The sequence below is a fragment of the Eleginops maclovinus genome, chromosome 11 (assembly GCF_036324505.1).
Source record: "Eleginops maclovinus isolate JMC-PN-2008 ecotype Puerto Natales chromosome 11, JC_Emac_rtc_rv5, whole genome shotgun sequence".
Classification (NCBI taxonomy): domain Eukaryota; kingdom Metazoa; phylum Chordata; class Actinopteri; order Perciformes; family Eleginopidae; genus Eleginops; species Eleginops maclovinus.
In genome coordinates, this window is record NC_086359.1 from 6,138,791 (window position 1) to 6,161,927 (window position 23,137).

The following is a 23,137-nucleotide window of genomic DNA, read 5'->3' on the forward strand; positions in this document are numbered from 1 at the left end:
ACCAATGTTTTTTTGTATAGGAGCTAGTTACTATATATCTTCTGAAATGTAGTGAAGTAAAAGTATAATGTAGCCTTGCAAGACCTGAAGTAAAGTTCACATACTATCAAATGTAAATCAATTGAGTTACATTGAACCAGAGCTGTATAAAGCTAATACATGCACATTACCCACTGTCACTTAAATGCTATTGTTAAACCCTAAAACAAGTCTTAAATGCAAAGATGAGGCTCTGAAGAAATGAGGGCAACATAAAGACAAAGTGTATGTACTGTTCTCCATTTAATAACACACAAGGGGGAAAAAAACAGTGCGTCCATGTTAAAATACACAACAAGATGCCAAGAAACATACTTCAATTATCAAACAAAACAGATGTGACCAATGTTCCTACAATGATACGGTCTGCTCCCTGCTGTGATGCCTATTGTCACCTGGATTCATAATAAAATATTTAGTTTGGAGTAACAGCCTGATTCACAGTCATTGCAGATGCATCAAAACAAAGAACATCTCGGACTGAATCACAAATTCCTAAAATCCACAAAACATTGAATTTTCTAAAAATGAGATTCCTCTTGAAATGGAGGAAATGGCATGCGTCCAACTCTGTTAAGATCTGAAACTGGTTGAGAGTAAAAAAAATAAAAGCAGGTCAATAGACGGCATTCCTGTTTCCCTTTAAAAGCTGCACTGGATTCTGGGAGCACTGACATTAGCCATGCTTTGCCTAAAATGTTGCTTTTAAAATCCGGCCTGGCCACAGCTGAAAATTGTAAATACTCGATTGATAAAAATGTCACTTAGGACTGTAGACGCAAATCTGCATCTGGCAGTCAGCCACTGCTAAAAATGGAATTCAAAAATTATATTTGAACAAATGTAAGGTGTTTTTAAGTATCAGAACACCAATGAACATTGTTTTAAAATGAAATCCAGTTTTCTCAAAATGAATAGGATCCCTAAGGTGTAAGAGAAGCTTAACAACTGCGAGAAAGTCCCAAACAAACGTGAAACACCTACAAAAAATTCAGCTCCTGGATTTAGACTCACCTGAGCTTCCTCCACTAAACACAATCTCATGTGTTCAACACATTCAGAGTGACATCCCGCATGAAATACAAGTTACACTTTTAAATGTGTGAAGTACAAGATATTGCATTATAGAATGAACCAGACTGGACACAGTAATACACACACACACACACACACACACACACACACACACACACACACACACACACACACACACACACACAGAGGAGTCTCAAGAGCTGCTGCTGGTGGCCCCCGAGTCGTCCTCCTGCTTCTGCCGTTTCTTTGCTCTGATTTCGTTCATGGCTTCCTCTATGGAGCGGGTGTCTCTCTTGTTGGCTGTTGGGACTGAAGGAGAAAATGACGTATTTGCTTAGTAAATTCAGGAACGGGGGGGGGGGGGCGACTTATGTCGGGCAAACAGCATTTACTCACCGCAACCATAAGCCCTGTTGGCTTCTAGTGTGTGTGCTGCATCTTTGGCAGCTGAGGTGCCAATCAGGTGGCTGTACTTGTCCCTGTAGTTGGTGGTAGGACACAGTTCTGTTTTCTTTGTCTGACTGGATGCTGTTTCTTCCAATGCAGCCTGTTCCTGAAACAGAAAGTGAAGAGACTTAGACGGATAATTCAACTACTAATACTTGGTTAGATATCACCGAGCTGCGATGTGAAATGCATTCTACGGGAAGCTTGGCAATAAAACGCACATTTAATTAACCTGCTGCCTCTCAACCGGCCTCTCCAGATTCTACTTGAGTAAATGCATTAACACATATCCACAGAGGTACTGAGAGAGTAATGGGAGCAGTCAACTGCAGATTGTGTATACAAAACTGCAGGAAAAAGGAAAGACAACATGACATAGAAATATGGGAAGAAGACTGATAGGAGATTGTTTTCCTCACTCTCTGCCTGTTTCACTTTGTGCTGCTGCAGCCTTTGCATTTATAAGGTGCTCGTAAGACAAGTAAGTAGTAGATTTGATGCTGGTAGTTTTACCTAACAGAGATATGGTTGCTTATTTGACTTGAGACCTGCCTGTTAAGTTGCCTTCAAATGAATGTAAGGAGTGCATACTAGAAAGTGGTCTCCGCCTTACTTTGAGTCTGCGCCGCTGCTCTGCCAGCTTGGGATCCCACTCCTCTCCTTTGCGATAGGCTTCCAGCTCCTCATCTGATGGAGCAAACTCCTGCCACAGCAAAACATGGAAATAAGTCACTTTTCTCCACATTGTTTTAATAGCATTGGATCGAAAGCAAAGGATTCAAACCTTCTTGAAAAGCATGACGTAACGGCTCTCTTCTTCCTCCCCAAAAGAAAAAGAAGTCAGACCGGCCACCTCTGAAACGTCATGCCTATGAGACAGGAAGGAATGACAAACATGAGGAAACCTGTCATGTTTCTTGCATTAACAAGCGTCTCGTAATTATCTGAAGTAACTTACAGTATACTCCTCTCAATCTTCCCCATAGGACTGTATTTTCGTTTCTGTTGTGTACTGTCTTGAATGAAATCCGACACTTCTTTCTCCATCTGAACAAAGACATAGAGATACCGCAGTCTGTCATTTTTGTGTGATAAATACCAACAGTGGAGAATAGGAGCTCTGATCTGGAGAGACACACAGTGGCCAATGTATACAATATAATGCAAGATTTAATTTGTAGTTGACGAGTCTTATTTCATCCGAAATTGCTTCCTTCCAAGAACATAATAAGCACATCTCTGGTAAACACAAGCTAATGACAATGGAAGTACACAAGCTTCATATAAGCCAAAACCGTTCAAGTGTTACATACTTTTTTAATGTGTTTTAATTGCCAAGGTGCTATCCTGGACTTTATAACAGTGAAGCATTTCTAATATTAGGTATGCAAATGGGCAGGACAAACAACTAAATGCAGTCCAATACAAAACCAGTTTTCAGTATGACCTAAGTTATAAACTTATAATTGAATTGACAAATTTCAGATCATGTCAACAAAAACTGAACGTTTTAAAACTCTGTAGAGATAGAATATGTTATGGCATCCGAGTGTGCAATTAATATGTATCAGTTGTGACACTCACCTTTTTCCTAAACTCAGCTTTCTTTCTTTTCTCATGTTCCTCCATCTTCTTGAGTCTTGCAGCTTGCTCTTTAAAAAAAAAAACATACATACATTTCAGTTTTCATGGGTTTTGTGTGCCGATATAGCATTACAAGTTACCGGTGTAAACTCCGATCACGTAATCCAACAGCTACAACCAGGCTTTTTATACTTTATATGACTTAAGGTAAAAGAGTAAGCAACAGATGGACTTCATAAAATCACTTATCCAGATCATTCAGGGAAGGTACAGAGACTCAAATCCTACAATTGTTGTGTGTGTCTACCGGGACAACAGAATCAGATGTTTTTTGGCAGGCATTCTCAAAACATTTAGTGGAACAAATGGTCTCTTTTGTAATCAGTCATTTTGTGTCCTTACAATAACTGAAAAATAGATTGGTTGGTTATTTGTAGCAAAGCACTATTCAGCTTTGCCAAAGTTATCATTTTGAGCTGGGCTCATCTGAAATCAGCAAAGACGAAATATTATTCATACCAAAATAGATTTAAAGGTTTTGAAAAGAAGCATTTATCCATACCAGTAAACAAATATATAAATCATTGTATTATTCACTTGAATCTACTTTTGAAAAAATGCTCATAGCTTAAGCTAATAGCATAGCATTTAAGTCGAAGCTCTGGATTTAATGGCAGATAAAAGGTATTATAAAGGAATCATCAATGGAAATAATAGGACTTAAAAAGGTAGAGCACTAGTGATCAGAAGTAACTTGTTTTCTACGTGACACTCAGGAGTCTGCAGCAGGTAAAACAGAACGCAATGTTTACTATGCTTCAGACGGTTTTGGGTTCTGACTTCCGTTAACATTTGAATTTGACAAATGCCTTGAACAAATGAACCGCTTTCAATTCAAAGATTAACAGTGATTCAGTGTCTCGGAAATCTTAATTCCTACTGTGACCTCAGGTTTGCGGGACATGCGGGACTGCACGTTGAGGCGGTTCTAAAGCAGACCCGGGCCCATAGTGCTTATTGAAGGCTCAACTGGCCAATGGCAGCCCCAGAAATGCGCTCTGGTTTCATACACATCTGAGTCCCTTTATATCCATAGCAACTTTTCAAACGGACCCAAAGAGAGTCGTTATTTAGGAAAAAGCATGAGGTACCTCGAGCCTTTCGCCGGCTTTCCTGGTCGCCGACAGTTGGAGGCTTCTCCATCGAGTTTAATATTGAGCCTAGGAGGTCCGCCATCTTGGAATGATAGGACAGCGTTGAGACTGTTGTTGTTGGCTGCAGCTGTACGGCATGCGCATGCGCAAACGAGTGGAGTTTTTCTTCGTTGTGTTGAAGAACCGGCGTGTAAAACATCTGTCGCCACCCTGTATCAGAGAGTTGTAATTACTGCAGTGGTGGGATGTAAATAAATACATGAAGGCCTACTTAAGTGTTGTAATTACACACAGAGGTGGAAGAAGTACTAAGATATTGTACTTAAGTAAAAGTAAAAATACTTTGTTATAAGTAAAAGTCCTGCATACAAAATCTTACTTGGGTAATAGTAAAAAAGTCAAGTAAATCTCCTAAGTCACTTTACTCCATTGCTTATACAATTGAGGTATCCTTTATAGTTACTCATTTACACATATAAAAGATAACAAATGTTTCAGTTCAAGAAGAGGCAGAAAATAACCCTTATTTAAAGCTTCCTTAAACCATTTAGAAATCTCAACAATGTTGTAGAAATGAATATGGGCCTACAGAAATAACATACATTCATAATTTTACAACATATTATAGAAAATAATTCAGAAGGAAGAGGTATTTTAACTCCACTACATTTATCTGACAACATCTGTAGTTAGGATACCTTTTAGATCACGGTTTATAGGCTATGACAATTTATAAAATATGCATTTTTATTTCCCACGGAAATTACCATGCAGAATCTACAGTTGTTAAAGTCAGTCCCACCTCTTTGAAATTCAGATGCAACTTCAAGATTACGAATCAGGAGCATAATATCGAAGACTAAATGAGCATTCGCCTCCTGTGGAAATCATTAAACAATTAATATGACAATTATTGAGTGTGCTAGTAAGCAGTGCACAAGACGATACATCATAGTTAAAAAGTTTGATTATATTAAGAGTCATTCTTGGAAATGCCTTTTTTGCAAACAAGTCAAACATGTTTTCTCTATTGATTTAAATACATTCTCCCTTTTGATTGAGTGTGTGAGACTAAACAAGCAAAGGTCTTTAAACAAGCACTAGGGGGCATGCTTTACAAGTGCAGCCGCAAAAAAGACTAGAAGAGACTACTTCAGCATTGTCATTTTCTCTTGTTTTATTATTTATAGGTATGTCTTTAAGTTAAATTATTATTATTAAAAACATTTTATTGTATTCTATAAACTACTGGGAATGTTTTCTCTGTGTTGGAATTCAACAGACACTGGAATGGCTGCCATACATGTAGAGATAAAGATTTTGGAGTGGTCTCTTAATTTTTTTCCGGAGCTGTATGTCTGAGGGTCTATGCCTTGTGTTGTTATTGTTGTGTTAACAATACCCCGTGTCAGTGGAGCAGCGTGTTTTGTGCTGTTAGATTGTAGTTTCACGGGATCAGCAATAACACATGAACTACTGCCATATTCAGATGTGAGCAGGGCAGTGGCGGAACAGAGAATGGCCCTGAAAACACAGTAGGACAGAAATAATTGTACTGCTTACTGTGTCTAAAGCAAGCAGATACGTGTGTATGTCACACCTAAAACTGAAGGAGTCCTTTTTGGTACAGCCATGGTATGTGTGTACAATACCAAAAACTAATTCTCTTTCATTTCAGGTTCGTAATACAGATATTTTTGCACACTTGCACAGCACAATAACTCTTCGTAAAATGTCTAAAAGTGATCTTACATTCTCAAGAAACTTCCGCTGTTTATACTCAGCTGAGTAAGCTGATAGTCCTGACCTGCAGGCCTCAGACTGCCATCATTCAGAGACACTTTGTTATTGTGATTTGCACAGAGCACGTCGGACTCCTCCCCCGTGGTTGAAATGCTGTATAAATGCAGCATCAGCCTGTCAACAACAGTGTCTGAAAGCTTATTGGTACCCAAACATGAAGGGATTGAGCTTGGTTCTCCTTGTTCTTCTCCTGATGCTCGCAGTCGGGGAGGGTAAGCAATGAATACAGCTGTTTTCATTTAGTGTGAGATCAAATCAACCAAATCATAATATGGCAAATACACTGGGCTTGTTTAAATGGCTCTAAAGAGAAGTAAAACAAATAATGAAACACACATTTTCAGACAGTTTTTAAAAGAAATGTAACGTGCTGACATCCTTTTTAAGAAGAATCTGTTTAGTAAGATTACAGTTTATTAAAAATCAACATAGTTATCTATTATTTTACGATTTTCTACAGGCAATGATCCAGAAATGCAACACAAGTGCGACTGTTTTATGATAATCTACCGATAATAAAGCAGAAATGAAACATATTAAGGATTATTTTATGATTATCCACAGGCAATGATCCAGAAATGCAGTACTGGACTTGTGGGTATAGAGGACTCTGCAGACGGTTCTGCTATGCTCAGGAGTACATTGTTGGTCATCACGGTTGCCCCCGAAGATACAGGTAGACCTGCTGCGATCATAAGGAATAACTGTGCATAACCTTTGTAATACTTGCACTTGTAAAGACTTTTGAAATGATTGCCCTATTGTGAGATTAACCTAATTTGTTCTGCACTCATTTTCAGGTGCTGTGCTGTGCGGTCTTAGCACCTGCATGCAGCAACATGAGGACTGACATCCCCAGAACATGGGTAGCTGCACCCAGCTGGGATCTGGTAACCAACAGCATTCTTCTGGACAAACAACGTTTCGACCAATCCCTCTCGGACCTCTAACCTGGAGTGGGATCTGACAACCAGTACTTTTGAAGTGGACTTAGTTAGACCTAGCTCATTTATGTGTTCAGGTGCAATCATAGAGCTGCTGTTGTTGCTTGAAACTGTGTGATGATCCTGTAATCTCACTTTCTTAAACAATCCTGTGTGAACAGTCACATCTACTCTCCAAGATGCAGTGTTGGCAATAAATGCATGAAAGAAAAATCTCTTTGAATTCAGTTTTTTTATTTTATTATAATGTCCCAAATATAAAACAAAAACACATTGATTTCACTTTACATCAGAAAAGTACCTTAAATATAGTGCTAACACTAACTCTGCAGCCCATTACCCTCTTGGACTAACTTTAGGGATATAACAGCATGAAAAGCAGGCGGGTCGGGTCTGGCACAGCACTGTACTGACTGGACACAATAATGGTCAAGTGACTGACCCAAACAGCTGTGATGGAACAGAGCTTTTGTGAATCAAGTGTTATGTCTCCTGTCTGTGTTTATGTTATTTCACCATTCTGTCTGACTAGACAACATTGTGTGCAACAGACGGACTACGTCACGACTGCAAAGCAAATTCATTGTTAAATTGTCTGCCTATGTACGACCAAAGGTCAAATGTCTTTGTTGGTCATCTCTGGTTTGTTGATTTATTAAGACATGACTGTTAGCTGAAAAATAAAAAATACTCAACCTGATAAATTATGAATTACTGACATCTAGGAAGCAACTCACATGTTTGTAACATTTTATTAAACACCTGCATTTTGCACCCGAGTTAACATCTGAAGATGGTTGGTGACCAGTCCGGGCTCGTAGGTGTTAAAGGCATGGATGCTATTTGTAAACATGGGCCGCTGTATTGTGCCCTGCATTGTCATCTGAGTGGAATCTTTGTGCTAGTCAGACAGCGCAGCGTGACCAAACTACAAAGGGATAACTGCCCCCACAAACCTGTTTACATGAGGCTGTCTGTCTTCACAAAGCTGACAGCTTAAAACACAAAGTTATTACAGGATGGATCGATTGTTTAACTATCACCGTACAGACTAGCATTACTGCAGAGAAATTAAAGTTAGAGGATACATCAAATACATATACTGCAGCCCAAGTAAGACCTTTTGAGGGGTGCTGTTTCTTTAACTGTAAAGGGATAGTTTGGATGTTTTGAAGTCGGATTTTATGAGGTACTTATCAACCGACAGTGTATTACTTAACCCAAGTTTGGAGACACAGGCAGGTGTATTGGCATTGAAGCAAAGCCATGTACTGCTATTTACGGGGGCAGCAGCTTATGTTATTTTAGCAAAGAAATAATCAAGTCCAGTTCGTCGTGCACTATATTTCGACAATGTTAGGCGCTTTACATATGGTCAGCTGTTCAGTATATGTTTCCGACAGAGAACCAATGCCGTTTTCTGAGACTTCATCTTAAAAAACAAATTTTCAAATCTAAAAACATGAGGGTTGCTACTCTAACACAGAATCCCAGGCACTTTAAGAATGCAAATAACAATAATGTTTATACTGTTAGGCAAATGTCAATATGTTTTTGACAAACTGTATGACAATCTAATCATATAGGCTCAATTAACTTCAGCATTGCTAACATACCATATCCAAATGCCTTTGTTTTTCTGCTTTGGTTATAAGAGTCATTCCTAAGACTTAAGTTTAGAAGTTTAGAGTCTGACCCCAAAAAGGTTTTACAAACCCTCATCTACACAGCCTGGCCAAAAAAAAGGTCACACACTCTAATATTCGTTGGACCGCCTTTAGCTTTGATCACAGCACGCATTCTCTGTGGCATCGTTTCCACAAGCTTCTGCAATGGCACAACATTTATTTCTGTCTTGCATTAATTTTTCCCCAAGATCTTGTATTGATGACGGGAGATTTAGACCACTGCGCAAAGTCGTCTCCAGCACATCCCAAAGATACTCAATCGGGTTCAGGTCTGGACTCTGTGGGGGCCAATCCATGTGTGAACATGATGTCTCATGCTCCCTTTCACAATTTGAGCCCGATGGATCCTGGCATTGTCATCTTGGAACATGTCCGTGCCATCAGGGAAGAAAAATCCTTTGATGGAATAACCTGGTCCTTCAGTATATTCAGGTAGTCAGCTGACCTCATTCTTTGGGCACATAACGTTGCTGAACCTAGACCAGACCAACTGCAGCAACCCCAGATCATAGCACTGCCCCCCACAGGCTTGTGACCTTTTTTTTGGCCGGGGAGTGTAGAAAAACAAACAACTAGTCATTCCCAAAATCCGACGGGTCCCAATACTACTCCTACTAATACTGTTGTCTTTGGCTTTGCAATTCTTGTTGACAAGCTAATGGAGGTTACATTTTTTCTAATGTTTTAGGCACCATTGATCTTTCCCCTCTGTGTTGACCTCCTTCCCCCTGCCATTGAGGGCCATCTCTTATGCTGCAGCCACCACCACTATAATCTATCTACCAATGTGACGAGCAATACTTGGATTTCATTTGAATTAGTGCTTGACATTTTGTCTACAGTTTAACTTTTGCGGAATCAAAGCAGAGTATATTCTTCATTCTTTTAAGTGCTGTTATACAAGGGGATGATGTCATAAGCCCTTTACTTTTATAACCATGAATGGAGCACTGCAATTAAACTTCATGTTTGATTTTTTGCTCCTTACTTTTGCTCCTCTACAGTCATTTTAAATAAAGATGTAATGTGTAAATCTGTAAACAAGCAAGGATTGTGTTCCGACACTCTTGGTTTAAGAATAGCACATTTCAAATGATTTATGAAGTATTTCAAACAAACACAAGGACAAAAGTATACAAACTTACAAATGCCATTTTATCACCCAACAGAAGTAACACCTGTGCAATATTGTGCAATCCACGATAACAGCCCCGCAATAAACGCTATCATTGAGATTTTGTTGATTTGGCTTGTATTAGGAAGCAGAGGTTTTTTTCGACTGTTTCCACACCCTGTTCCAAACAAACTTTGAACTGTTGGTCTTTGTGTTTGATGATTACCATGGAGACTTAAGACATAAACAGCATGAAATAGCAGCTCCCTTTTATACAAGAAGGCACATACGTTAATCGGTTATGGCAAAATGATCTCTCCGATGTCAATTATTCCAAGGGAAGATTGTGAGACAAAGCTCTTTGGCTCATGGGAACAAGCTGGAAAGATTAAAAGAGAATCATTGTTTTTCAGCTAATTACAGTCATCATTTTGTGTCTGTTTGCTAATTTTGTTACCTGTTTTGTGGCTCTTTGCGGTCTTTTAATTCACTTTTCAACGAGGAATGCATCCATCCGTTTGTTATCTTCCATGCATCAATTAATCTGACCCGTTTCAAGGTTTATCTTTAATGCGCTGCTTCCTTTACAGGCCGTGATGATCACCTCAATAAGAACACCTATGGGCAGACCACAGCCACTGCTCACCGTTTGTGTCGTTAATCAGCGCTGCTTTAAAAACATTTGAGAGACAGCACAGTGGTAAGGAGTTGCATAACTTTAAAACATCAACTTTAACTGCAAAAATGTGCTAAACTAGTTTAATTTCCTCGAGTCATATTAGTGTAATTTCCCATGGGAAGGAGGATTTTAGTGCTGCTGAGACAGCTAGGTGCATCTTTTACATTAAATTCAGAATTGCTTGTTAGTAATCAAATCAACACTTACATTTACAGTAACTCAATGGTCTTAGCTTAGGGAAAAGGAGTCATTTCTTGTTGTGTCTTGAGGTCAATCCTTGTTCCACAACTTTTGAAGAGCTTCTAAATGTGTATAATGTGTGAAAAGAGCAAAGATATCGCATTGACAACAGCAGTGCTTTCAAACCGTTTATAAAAAAATAAAGAGCCAATCTAACAATCCATGTGCCTGCCAGGACAGAACAAAGCGAACACATCAGAACTTAGCAATGTACATATTCATTATGATGTTACAGAGCTGGATTAGCCGTCTGTTTCAGGACAAAAACTCTGACTCAATCACAAAAAATTGCCAGCAAATATTTGAAAACACAAGAAAAACAAATCCACTGGAAATTGACAAAAGCAGATATGAACTTAATATTGACAATAAAACAAAATTTGCAAACATATTTATATTGATCACTTACTAAAATAGAAACACATCATCCATCTTCTCAATCATCTCCTAATAAATTGGAAATTAATCCAGTTAAAAAAAAAAAAAATTTAAAAAAGAGGAAGATTTTTTTCAGCCACTGTGAATCAAGGGTTGTAGATGAGCGGTGTTCAGTGCACACCAGTAGAGATACAATCACAAAGACCGGCTACTTGAAACTAATAAGTCTCCTCATTAGGCCAAAGCCCGAGACAGTGATGGCATATTTTGTAAAATTCAAGAGCGAAAGACCCATAAAATATATTGGCAGTGCTTCAATACAAACAGCATATTAATATCTCAATTTGGTAAAAAAAAGTTCCTGTGGATTATATTTGATTCTTTGAAGTAATAATTGTTCTACAAATGTCAATTTTTGTTCCAAGAAGATAACTGTAGAGCTGGAAATTGATTCTGATGCTGTCTGAATTAACGCCTGTCCATTAGTGATGATGAAACAATGCGTCTATTGGATTTCTACAGTGTTGAAGACGCTGTAGAAGACCCTCTGCCTTATATTTTACACTTGGTTAAGCACTCGGTCAGTATAGACGTGGTAAACAACACGGAGAAAAGGTAGGGCTTATGGCTTAACGGTCAATAAACAAAAATAGAGCACTGCATGCTACAGATCAATGAAAACAGACCTTGTGGTCTCTGCTGAATTATCTTGAGCGAAGCCAGCACCTGGGTGTCATTACAGCTCAAATGTGCCCCCTGCCATTAGGATGGAGCATGACCAAATGCTGCTTCGTAAAGGGTGCAAACTCTCAGGTCTACATGACACAGGCCTGACAGTGTGGAGAAAGTTTACATTCAAAACAGCCAAAACTCTTCAGTGTGAGCAGACCTACTGAAACTGAACTGTCTCCATGTTATAACGACAGAACCTAATCGATGACGGTAATAAATCATGACATTTTTAAAAGAAACGACTGTCCCTAAAGAAAATATTTTGGAACTGGGTAAGCACTCACTATCTTACTGGATGTTTTGGCTGTTTCAAACGCACCTCTCTCATTGTGCATTGTTGTCTTTATCACCAAGACGAGCCACTTCTCGCATCATAGTGCCTTAGGTTTGTGCAACTTAGGAGCTTTTCATATAGTCCTTTTCAAAATGTGGACTTTTCACAGCTCTGTTACAAAATGAATGTATTCAGCTCTAAGACCTAATTTGCAAAAAACGGCAAAAGCTTGATATTAGGGTTGGAAGATGAGACAAATACAGTACATCAACTTTAGACTGAATCTAGCGCTGAGGGAATTTATCAGGCTGTTTTTAATGCACCAAAAATCTTTGCATGTCCGCCCAAAGAGGATTCAATGATGTAAACATGATGTACTAAAAAGCACATTTCTATGGCATCAGTCGCTGCAGAAGAGCCAGCAATATGGTGCTTCCTTCACTGATAGTCTGCACGGCATAAACACATTACCTGCACTCAAGCGTGGCTTTATAAGGAAACACCATGTCAGTGTAATGGCTTCTGAATCCAGTGGTGTGCTGCTGTTGTACCACATTTGTTCACATGGAGCAAATATGTTGAATACAGCATCAAATGGCAGTTAAATTTGTAACGGTGGCCAACTGGAAATGTCTACTCTATCGCCCAACCCTAATTTGTATAATGTATGATGAGGTGGTGGCACAGATGATGAAAAAAAAGATTTTAAAAAAGGCCAAAGACTTTCAAACACATTATAGCCGTGCATCAAACTGGAGCATGATAGCACTCAGAGCACCTCTCCCACAGTCTGGACAATTGATGATGTTTGTCTCCAGGTAGTTAAGTTCACTTTTGTTGTCCTGGAGTATTCTGTTCAGATTGGGTGCCTTGCCTCGACGGCTCCTTAAGAATGTTACTTTGAGTCTTGGTCCTTTCTCAAATTTCATCTTCATCACGTAAAAAGCAGGAGTGTCTGTAAAGGATTCAGACGATTCCTTGCAGTCCAGGGAAGCTGGCTGACTGGCTGGTATGCATTGGTGGTGGCTTAGGCTGCTCACATTCAATGATATTCAAGGCAGGAGCGGTCATTTGTGAAACAAGAAGATCGGCCTCTGAAAACCTGTTGCAGGAAAAAAAAAATACAATTAAATTAAAGCTCCATTAAGAGAAAATGATAAGCATTATTATTGCAGGGTCGGCTTTGGCTCAGGGGGGAAAATGGTCGTTTACCGATCAGAGGTTTATTGGTTTGATCCCTGTAGTCAAATTAGTGAATTACCTCTTATTGAACACTTGGGGGCCCCAAGGAACTCAGATCTGGTGAAGCCCACCTCTGATGTAAGGTATGATGAGAACTGGTCAGGTCTCAGGCGGATGTTCAGAAAATTCTTGTTGATGCTATCCTGTCGAGTGAGAGAGGGGACAAAAAAAAGTCAGCCAAAGTTTTACTTCAGTAAGTGGATTTGGTATATCCCAGGTATTCATCTGGGCTTCTCACCGTCAGCTTCTTCCTCCTCACGTAGGACTCCCAGGGCTGTGGCTCCAGGATGAACTTGCCTCCCGGACGGAGGTGTCTGTACACTCTCTTGAAGAACCGCTTGAGTCCCTCGTCCCCCCAGTTCAGGTGAACCCATTTGGTAACGCTCAGGCACATGACCACGTCGTACTCTGGCCGCTGAGTCAAGAGAAGATTGTCGTTCTCCAGTACGTAATTGGCCTGAAGGAGAGAAGAGGGGAGAAAACACGGCCCTGGTTAAACTGTTTTGTGGTGGTAATGAAATACACCTTAGGGGTATGTCCACAGCTACGAATATGTAGGTCAACTCAAAGGTTAATAACTGGTTTATAGGCCTTCTGTCTGATGACCGTTCCAGATATTTTAAGCTTTACTCATCCTTTGGTAATTATTAACAAATAATACAGCATAAAAAACGATTTTCTGGGCAAGAAAAGTGTACCAAAGTAATCTGAATGCAATTGTTATCCTCTCTTATCAGCTATGATACAATAGGCCATGTGAATTATGAGGTCCTTATTTCATTGCATAAGGAATAAAAACTTTGGAAAACAATACAATAAACAATAGCTTTGATAATTATAAGTAACCCTCATTATCATTTGGTAATTTCTCAACAGTAAAATGACTATTAACCTCATTTAAGTTTATTAATGATGGTTATTTTAAAGTGTTGCTGTGACTCCCTCATTAAGATGAAGAGTGATCTTCTAATATAGGCATAAACAAACACAACAGCTTTGGAGGGAGTATAATCAACTCATTTAACTGCTGTTCAGCGAAACCATTTGACTCACAAATGGTGCTAGATTAATATGAACGCTTGTGTGCGGAGAGGCCCAGAAAAGGATTTGTTTTAATAATTGCTTTGTCCCTTCAAGTCATTTATCAAGTAAAATCGCCAGACTTCAGCTGGCTCCCATTTCTCCACTAGAATAAGAACAACAGCACAGAATAAAAGAGTTGATGGGAAACAGAAGGAGGGTGTTATTTGATCTGGATCACCATTTCAACAGAAGACAACACAGTTCTAGAAACTTGATTATCAGAATACTTCTAATAGCTGGGATTTGGTTAATCACACATCCAAGAATTGTTTACAGGGCTGAGATATTCTTCACTCCCTGTCACTGAAATAACCTTTTTTAATACCTTTGGAATTGATGAGAATCCTAACACCTGCTGTTTTAATTAAACTATACTTCCCCACAGTGCTCTCAACTTGGAATATTTATCAAACGAATACTAGACAGCCTAACATGTCTCTCTCAAATCCATCCTATTGTACGGGATGAGGGGGCTCAGGGGCTCGTCTTGAGGCTTTCCACTCATTTTCCAGGATATGCTCTGTGCTGCCGCACTGCCATTATCTCTAATGCCTCGTAGCAGGGAGGAGGCACTTATCGATTTCATTCAGAAACACCACGGTTTCTGCATCTATCCAATTCATGTTACTGCCTACACAAAGCCTCTCCGGCAAAAGGCCAGCCGAGTGAAGAAGGCTTGATTAGAACAATAACAGATTTAATGAGAAACCTTATTTTTAAAGGAGAAAAGCTAACATTGGTCACATTCTCCAACAAGGGAAGCACCGGTATGCCGATGCCATTAGAAATAGGTAAGAAGCACAGTCTGCTTCTTCTATCCTGCTTTCAGATCTCAAAAATCACCGGCAGCTTCAGGGAATAGTGAGCCTCACAATAAGCTGTGCAACACGCACAAAAACACAAGTGCACTCCAGGGGTAAATAATTCCCTCAATACTCCGTCTTACTGAAGTGACTCAGACAAACTATGTCAGGCAGATGCTTCGTTATCAAACGATCCAACTATAAAAGATTATGAGTAACACAACTGCTAAACGAAAAGAGGGGGGGGGGGGAACCTGTTTCCTGCTGACTGGGAGGAGAGTAGCTTTTGGTAAACAAGAACACAAACTGTCTTTAAAATGTAAATACTTTGTTGAAGTTTGCGTTTATTCACAAAAAATACTAAACTCCCAAAGTTGCTGAAACATTCCAACAAGGCTGTTTCTTATTTACTTACCTCTCGAGGCCTAAAGAATAATAAAAAGAGAATCTAATAATCTGTAAGAACAATCATACATGTTCACTCACTTTTAATATTAATGTATTAAATCTGGTAGGTTAATAAACACTGTGTTCAGAAAAGCTACGTGGTGACATATGCATGCTATAATGTGCCGTGACAATGCCAACCATAATCTAGAGGCAAGTCCCTTATCATCAGGTCCAACATGCAGCCTCTCTCCTCATGAAGTGTGTTTGAAGATATTTTGAATGGATTAGGGACAGCTTTTTCACATCATGCTGCAGACATAACGCGAGCAGTGCCTTAATTTGAAATACTGGATGTTAATTTGACCTTCATCTAAACTCCCAACATGCTAAAATGTTCCCATGTGACTCACCTTGACAAAGGACACATTTGAGGGGAACTCTCCGGGCCGGGTGGTGGATGATTCGGTCAGAGGAGGTGCAGCAATGGGCCCCCTGGTGATCCGCAGGGACACAGGAAAAGAGCAACTCACTGAGGAATCAGCGGGGGGTGGATCACAATCTTCCTGGTCCATTTCCTCTGTTTTGCCTTCCTGCCTCTGGGTCCCTGGCTCATCTGTGCGACAGGAGTCATTGTCATTTGCAGCCTCTGCAGGGCCACTTTGTCCTTTCACTGGCTTCCCGTTTTCCTCCCTGCCTCGGCTTTATTGTGCTTCTTCTCCGAGCCTGTGAGAATCTCTTTCCCATTCCTCTCCTCCTGCTTAGTGCTCTTTTTCTCCTGCATTGCATGCCTGGCCTCTTGGGTCTGCACTTCAGACAGATAATGTCTGATGTTCTTACGGGCTGCATGTACCAGTCCACTGTCAATGTCCACACCCAATATTCGGGCAGGTCTTAGCATTTTGGCAACATAGAGTGTTAGATGGCCTGAGTTGCAACCCAAATCCAGAACCTCTTTACCTTCAAACCACTCTGGACGAAGCACCCGTATCCGCGTGTCTTCACTAGCACCTGGGTTGCGGTAGCCATAATACTTGTTGTAGTTCCCATACTGGAACTTCTTCCTTTGTTGCTCCTTCGCCTGGTTGTGAGGCTGATGGTGCTGGCGACCTCCTGGCCCCGTTTTTGCCCCACTTCTTGGTGTATGGAAGCTACCACAACTCCTGTCTCCAGATCCTGACTTTCCAAGGGGGGTAGAATGAGTCACAGGGGGCTCAATTTTGCCAGAGTTGCGCCTACGTTTGCGCCTGCTTGTCTGCTGGTGTGGTGCCCCTGATACGACGGATGTGCAATCCTCTAAAGATACAGATGTCACCTCTTCCTTGCAGCTGGCGGAGTTGTCAGCTGACTGCTCATGTGAATCCTCGGGGACACTGGAGAAACTGTTGGACTCTTTGGAGACATCATGTGCAGAACCCGAGGCTAACATACCTGGAAGGGGGGCTGAGGTGGCCGTTTTAACCTCACTTTTTCCTGATTCCGAGGGGTTGATCTGTGTGGTGGAAACCCCACTAGCAGCTCCAACACCTCCAACTCCTCCTCCTCCATGGTGTCTGTTGCGGTGTCTCTTCCTGCCACCACCCCTGAAGGAGGACACCAAAAAGCTGCTGTCTGCTATCCCGCTGTTCAGGTTCAGAGGATCTGTGATGTCTCTGGGGATAAGGATCTCCACGGGATCTCTACTCTTAGGAGGCAGCGGGGAAGATTTGGGTGTCTCTGCATTGAGGGCCTTGTTGACCTCCTCATCAAGCAGGCTGTTCAGATTCAGTGGGTCGAAAATGTTTCCACCCAGGAGGAAGTTGGTAGGCAGGACGGAGTCACTCTCAGAGTTGGCCCTCCGTCTCCTCTTGCCAGATGTTGGATGCTTGAAACTAGAGGTCGCTGTGTTGCGGCGCTTTGTTAGTTTTGTTTGTTGCGTTTGTTTGGAATGATGAAAGCTGTTCCTGCGATTTAGGTTATTCTCATTTCCTCTCGCTCCCTGTCCAGCATCGTCAGAGTGGGAGAGCGCTTCAGTCACGCTGGTGTGTTTTGTTGAGGCTTCAGTGTCTGAGACTGGACAAGCAGCTGCAAAATCAGGAGTGGCTGCGGTACCCTCCACCATCACAGATATGTTGCTGTAACCTCCACTACATTCTGAGAGCTGCACAGATGAAGTAGAGCTGGCCTGTGGACTGCCCGTTTTTACAGTATCCTCATCAACAGACATCTCTTTTGGTTTTCAGGGCTGATGCACACATGGAATTTTTGCTGGATCTGAAAGACACAGAAAACATCTGTCAAATAACAATTTAAATTTGACAGGAACAAGTTTGAAAAATGTGTAATTGTAATTATTTGAACTAATTTGGCAATATGATTCACAATAGTATATTCATGTCTCGATGTTTACCTTTATTGAAAATATATTTACATTATTAAGATTTTTTAATTTGATACAGAACTTGTTTTTTTAGCCTGTAACAGCAAAAATATATTTCCCAAACATTAAGAGTTATGTAGTTTATATCATCTGAAGATAAAAAAAGGTAAATATTATTTTAGTAAAGTAACAGTTACATTTGCCTGTTGTGTAAAAGCAAATGAGAGCATATGAGCAAATGTATGTCTGTTGCATCTGTCTATCTCCTTTAATCCTCCTAGACCCAGAGAGTGTGTGTGTGCAAACAATTCATCAATGTATTTTATGATATCTGGAGGAGCCCAATACACATTCAAATATTGATTTATTTTAAAAACCAGTCTTGACATACAGACAAAAATGATATGAAGTTATTAGAAACAAGCTAATTGACTAATTCATAGAAGGCGGCGTCCGTGAGATATGACTAAATGTGTTTGAGTGAGATAAAGTACAGTGAAAAATGAGGTGCATCCTTACTGCTATATTCACACATTTATATACAGTCTATGATTCACACACTTACTGCAATATAAAGTCACTCTTATCGACAAAACCACAACATTATACTTCGGAAATTCTTAAAACTTAAGTCCAAAGACCTGAAAGTCAAAAATAAGGGTCAGTTTAAGAGCAAGCTCTGGCCAATCATTATGTGTTTTACAGAAGAGGATGTTCCAGATCAGGTGACCCTCTACTTTCCACTGTCATTTTATATCGGGTCACAATAATAACAAAAGTCTCCATACAGGGTTTCTGGGACTACGCCATTATCAGATTGGGTATCTGACATGTGAAGCGTGTCTAAGCAGGGGTTACTGACCTGAAAAGTTGAGGAGTCCCGGTGTTGAACAGTTATCTGGTTAGCAGGCTAGCTCCTAGCTTGGGCCAGGAGACTGAAACGTCGACTAAACGTGCAGCTCTACTCCGAACAAACAGCCCTTACTACTCAAACAGTGAAATACCCACCTCGATATGCTGCTGCCTGAGCCCCCTCCTGAAATCGTGAGTGAAATAGAAGAAAGTGGCACTATCTACCAGATGGCGTGCAGTCAACAGTGTAGTGAGAATCAAAGTAACAGTCTCACCTCACCGTACTCCCCGCCTCCGGCCGGACTGTCACTGCCGCGCACTCTCTCAGGCTAACGTTAGCAGCTAGCTCCAAGTGTCCCTACATCAACACAACCGTGGCAGGCGACGCGAACACGCCAGTACACACCGCGAGGCTGTCCCCCTGGAAGTCTGTCCGCGGATAAGCCTCCTCTGTCCTCCAAACTGTCCTGTCGACTTCTTCGGTGAACTCCCTCTCGCCTAGTTTCGCTCAGGTTGGTGAATAAATCATTCCACTCGCTGATAGAGTCGGCATGGCGGCGCATCCGGGCTCCGAGCTGTAGTCCAAGATGACTGGGGCGGAGATCCGCGGCTGGGAGGAGAGCTCGTTTCTCTGGGATATTATAATAAGCCTGATCCTCATGCTGGTGTACAGCAGGGCTCCCACTTCTGACTATATCGCCGCTTATCGATTAATAGGTAAGTTATTGTGCAAAACAGAGATAACCATGTGTAAGTTTGAATGTTAAGCACTTTTCTTAGAGGTTAAACTTAACATTAACGACACTTTGTAGTTCGATCGATTTATCGATTAATCGTTCAGACCTAGCATCACAAACAAACGTTGTTGTTTTATTTTTCTATATATTTTGAACTCATGTAGGCTAGTTACTACTGTGCATATATATATATATGTATAAACATCACGTTTGTTTTTACATTTCAGGCTAAAACATGATTCACAAAAAGGAACATTTTCACTAGAATAAATTAAAACCATATGGCAAGAACTTTATCTATGATATGTAGTCTAAGTCCTTCTCAGAGTTTTACACAATACTGATTTTTCCTGACGTATAGTAATTTGATTGTTTGAACATGATTATTAATCAGATTTTCCACAAGAGTTGCTAGTGTTCATTAATAAAGTTCAAACCTATTTAGCAGTGCCTTTAACTTACTGTCACTCTTTTTATCTAGTCTTATCACTTACCACTTTTTATTGCCACCTATTTTTTGTTATATATTATTATATATACAATAATATTGCCACTTTATTTATTCTTATGCCTCTTCACCTTATTGTTGAGCTTCTTAAAATGCAACTGCTGTATTAAAGGTCGTTAATGAATAGTTTAATTATTATTTTATTTAATGTGCAGAATTTATAAAGGCCTAAACAGAATTGTCTAGAGGGCTTTTGATGCAACCATAACAAAAGAAAAAGATCACAGTCTATTGCAGTTGTATAGAGGAGGCTAAATCTTCATATTTTTCACACTCTTGTCTTCTCTCTTCACAGATGGAGGAGTGACTGTGTATTAAACCCCAAGGTCATAAGGTAAGGTTGCACAAAGTAGTATTGACACATTGTGGGTGTTGCAATGTGCCAGTTTAAAGCTCAAACACTAATGGGTTATTCTGTTCACCACAGTATGACAACCATGGCTACAATCCACAAACCATTTGTTGGCTCTTTGGTGTTGATGACATCTCTAAAGTCAACTTCAAGGTAGATCTGATTCTATCATAACTACCCTGACGAGTTTCTGGACTAAGCCTGAAATAAGAGCCCTGGTTGTGAACTCTTGGGCGATTTTGATAAAGTATCAGGACCGATTCTTCACACGTCCTTCTCCACATAATTGTGGTCGATCACCACAACATTGCAGCCCTTGAAAGTATTTGATCTGAAAGGCCAATGTTGAAGAAACAGATTGGTCCTTGTTTGAAGCAGCAAATTAGCCAGTGCTTCTCAGGCCAAAACAAACTCTCCAGGTGACTGAGAGCTTATATTTGACCCACCTGTTGTCTGAATCTGATTCGTGATCTGAATGTTAACATCCTGGTGGAGAGGTTTTATCATTAACGGTACAAACAAATACAATTGTATACACATATGTTTCATGCTTTATGCAGAGTTACTACTTACAATGGAGTCCAAACTAAGTACTTTGTTGATCCTATTCTAATAATCACATTTCTATAGAACAAATATATCAGTATATTCTAACTCTAGGATTTAAATTCTTAGGTATATATATATAGCAAATATTCTCGGTATACTTTGCTGATCCTTTGTTGCTTTGTAAGGCTAACAAAGTTTTTACGAGAGCTGCTGAAGGTCTGCAAATGATCATGATGTAATGTTTTATACGTGCAATTTTAGGGATGTTGTGTTCATTTATGTAATTTCCTTCTGTGGAAACACACTCAACAATTTCCAGACCAGTATGTCTAGTGCAAGTTTACTAGAGTGAAACGCAGTGCGCAACTCCTCTCCAACATCCCATGCTTTATACCATTTATGGCTATAAAGTGTGAGGGGAGGACATACAATATATTACATTAAAAAAGCATTAAATCGTAGAGAGGAGCCATGTTCCATATTTCATGTTCAGTTAGGGCCTGAATACAACTTTTATTCTGAGATGAATACAGCTTTAGATTAAATGTTTGTTTATATCAGATTTTAGACTACACTGAAGGTTTAAAAAGATGTATGTACTTAAGTATGTCACGGTACTGATTAAAGAAAGGCTTCTCCAATTCTAATAACACGCCTCTTTAATAACAAACAAAGCCTATTCAGTGATTGGTAAACTCCTCTTTGATAATGGGGAAAATGCGTATGAAGGGGCTTTCAAATTCAATTAACCAATACATAAAATTAAGCCTGCGAGTGTTAGGTTATTGTTAGTCAAGCAAAGATAATTGGTATGAATGCAGATAATGGAAAAGTGTACAAATCACCCTTAACCAGAAAAGTCAAACGGCAAAGAAGTTTCATTAGGAGCTGTAATTGTAACTGAAATGACGTAATTATTGAGTCAAGAAAGGACTAGAAAGCCTGAGGTGTGCTATTCTCTACCTCTCTTCTAATGAGCGATAAGAAAAGATGCAATCTCCTCCTGAATGGCCAAGAGGGGATATTCTGCAAGCTGCTCTCGATTCTTAATGACGAACCAGTCCTCACACTCTGCTTCAGGTGATCTGAATAACCCCCCTATCAACTCAGGAGGAAATGTGACTTGCCACTTAAAAAGTTTGGCGCAAGTGAAGTGACAACAAGGACTGAGGGACTGCCACAAGTACACGTCTGATAAGTTAGTCCAAACTTAAAGTCTATTTTAATTTTTGTTAAGACAGAGAAATTTAAACACCTGGCACTTTCCTGGAAATTCTAGTTGTCCTCCACATAGCCACTAGAGGGAGACACAATATGAGTTTAACAAAATGCTGCACACCATAGGACGTAATCATCTGCAGAATTGCAACAAAACCGAATATTTATTTCTGTCTCTCTCTTTCTTTGCTTCTCCTTTTTTTTACTTTTACTTTGTGGTGGCAATAATGATGATTTAATTACCTCAGTGCTGCAAATGTGTAACTAAAGCAACTCAGCTTTCCCAAGAAGTCAGTTTATTTTGCAATAGATTCCTTTCTTGGTTGTTGTGTGATCATGAGAAGTCCTCACATTGTGTTTGGTATGACTGATGGGTCGAAACAACAGATTGGCTTCATTCCACCCAGAGAGAGACTCCAGCTCAACCATCTGCAGCTGTAGCAACAGGAGAGTTTATGTTTTTAGGTAAACGTTGCCTCCAGTGGAAAGAAATGCATACACTGCCAGCCAGTTTCTCTATTGATACTAGAGGTTGGAATTTTGGACTTTCTCTAAATCATCAGGGGTTCATGATGAACTGAGAAATAGTTTAACCAGGTCCAAAAATATTTTGGATAATCTTTTGTATTAGTTTTTATTTTTAAAGTGATGCTTAACATTTTGTTTTCTAACACAAATATTCCCAACATGTGTAAATACACTACTGCTGCTTTTACTTTAGCGTTCAATAACGGCAGCTCCAGATGTTTGTTTTTATTAAACACCCAGTATGTTTATCCACTTCAATTTGAGATGAATGCAGATTAGAAACATTTTACTGATTTAACCACCTCCTGGCATTTAATCGTAAGGGGTTTAATTTAATTAAAAAAAGAGCCACCATACGATGTATACACTAAAATGCATCAATCCTGCTAAAGAACAGAAGCAAAAACA

The 23,137-nt window shown here is 39.9% G+C and overlaps 3 protein-coding genes and 1 long non-coding RNA gene across 4 annotated transcripts; 2 read left to right on the forward strand and 2 right to left on the reverse strand.

Moving 5' to 3' along the window:
• Positions 1-263: 263 nt before the first annotated feature.
• spag7 (sperm associated antigen 7) lies at positions 264-4,418 on the reverse strand. The gene is made up of 7 exons (XM_063895949.1): positions 4,257-4,418; positions 3,106-3,173; positions 2,480-2,568; positions 2,306-2,390; positions 2,135-2,224; positions 1,471-1,627; positions 264-1,383 (listed from the first exon to the last, which is right to left on the reverse strand). Exons 1-7 carry the CDS (start codon positions 4,339-4,341, stop codon positions 1,268-1,270), a joined length of 690 nt encoding a protein of 229 aa, XP_063752019.1. The 5' UTR covers positions 4,342-4,418; the 3' UTR covers positions 264-1,267.
• A 1,711-nt stretch (positions 4,419-6,129) lies between these two features.
• Positions 6,130-7,482, forward strand: defbl2 (defensin, beta-like 2). The gene is made up of 3 exons (XM_063895950.1): positions 6,130-6,274; positions 6,627-6,738; positions 6,863-7,482. The coding sequence occupies exons 1-3, from the start codon at positions 6,217-6,219 to the stop codon at positions 6,882-6,884; spliced, it is 192 nt and encodes a 63-aa protein (XP_063752020.1). The 5' UTR covers positions 6,130-6,216; the 3' UTR covers positions 6,885-7,482.
• Positions 7,483-10,842: 3,360 nt separating this feature from the next.
• Positions 10,843-19,433, reverse strand: mepcea (methylphosphate capping enzyme a). Its single transcript, XM_063895783.1, is given in 6 exon segments — positions 10,843-13,213; positions 13,373-13,496; positions 13,592-13,810; positions 16,040-16,323; positions 16,326-17,879; positions 19,113-19,433. Coding segments are annotated over 5 exon segments (2,169 nt in total). The 5' UTR covers positions 17,833-17,879; positions 19,113-19,433; the 3' UTR covers positions 10,843-13,178.
• On the forward strand, positions 19,049-23,137 carry LOC134872467 (uncharacterized). The gene is made up of 3 exons (XR_010166802.1): positions 19,049-19,554; positions 20,378-20,416; positions 20,510-23,137. It is a non-coding gene; the product is annotated as an uncharacterized LOC134872467 (long non-coding RNA).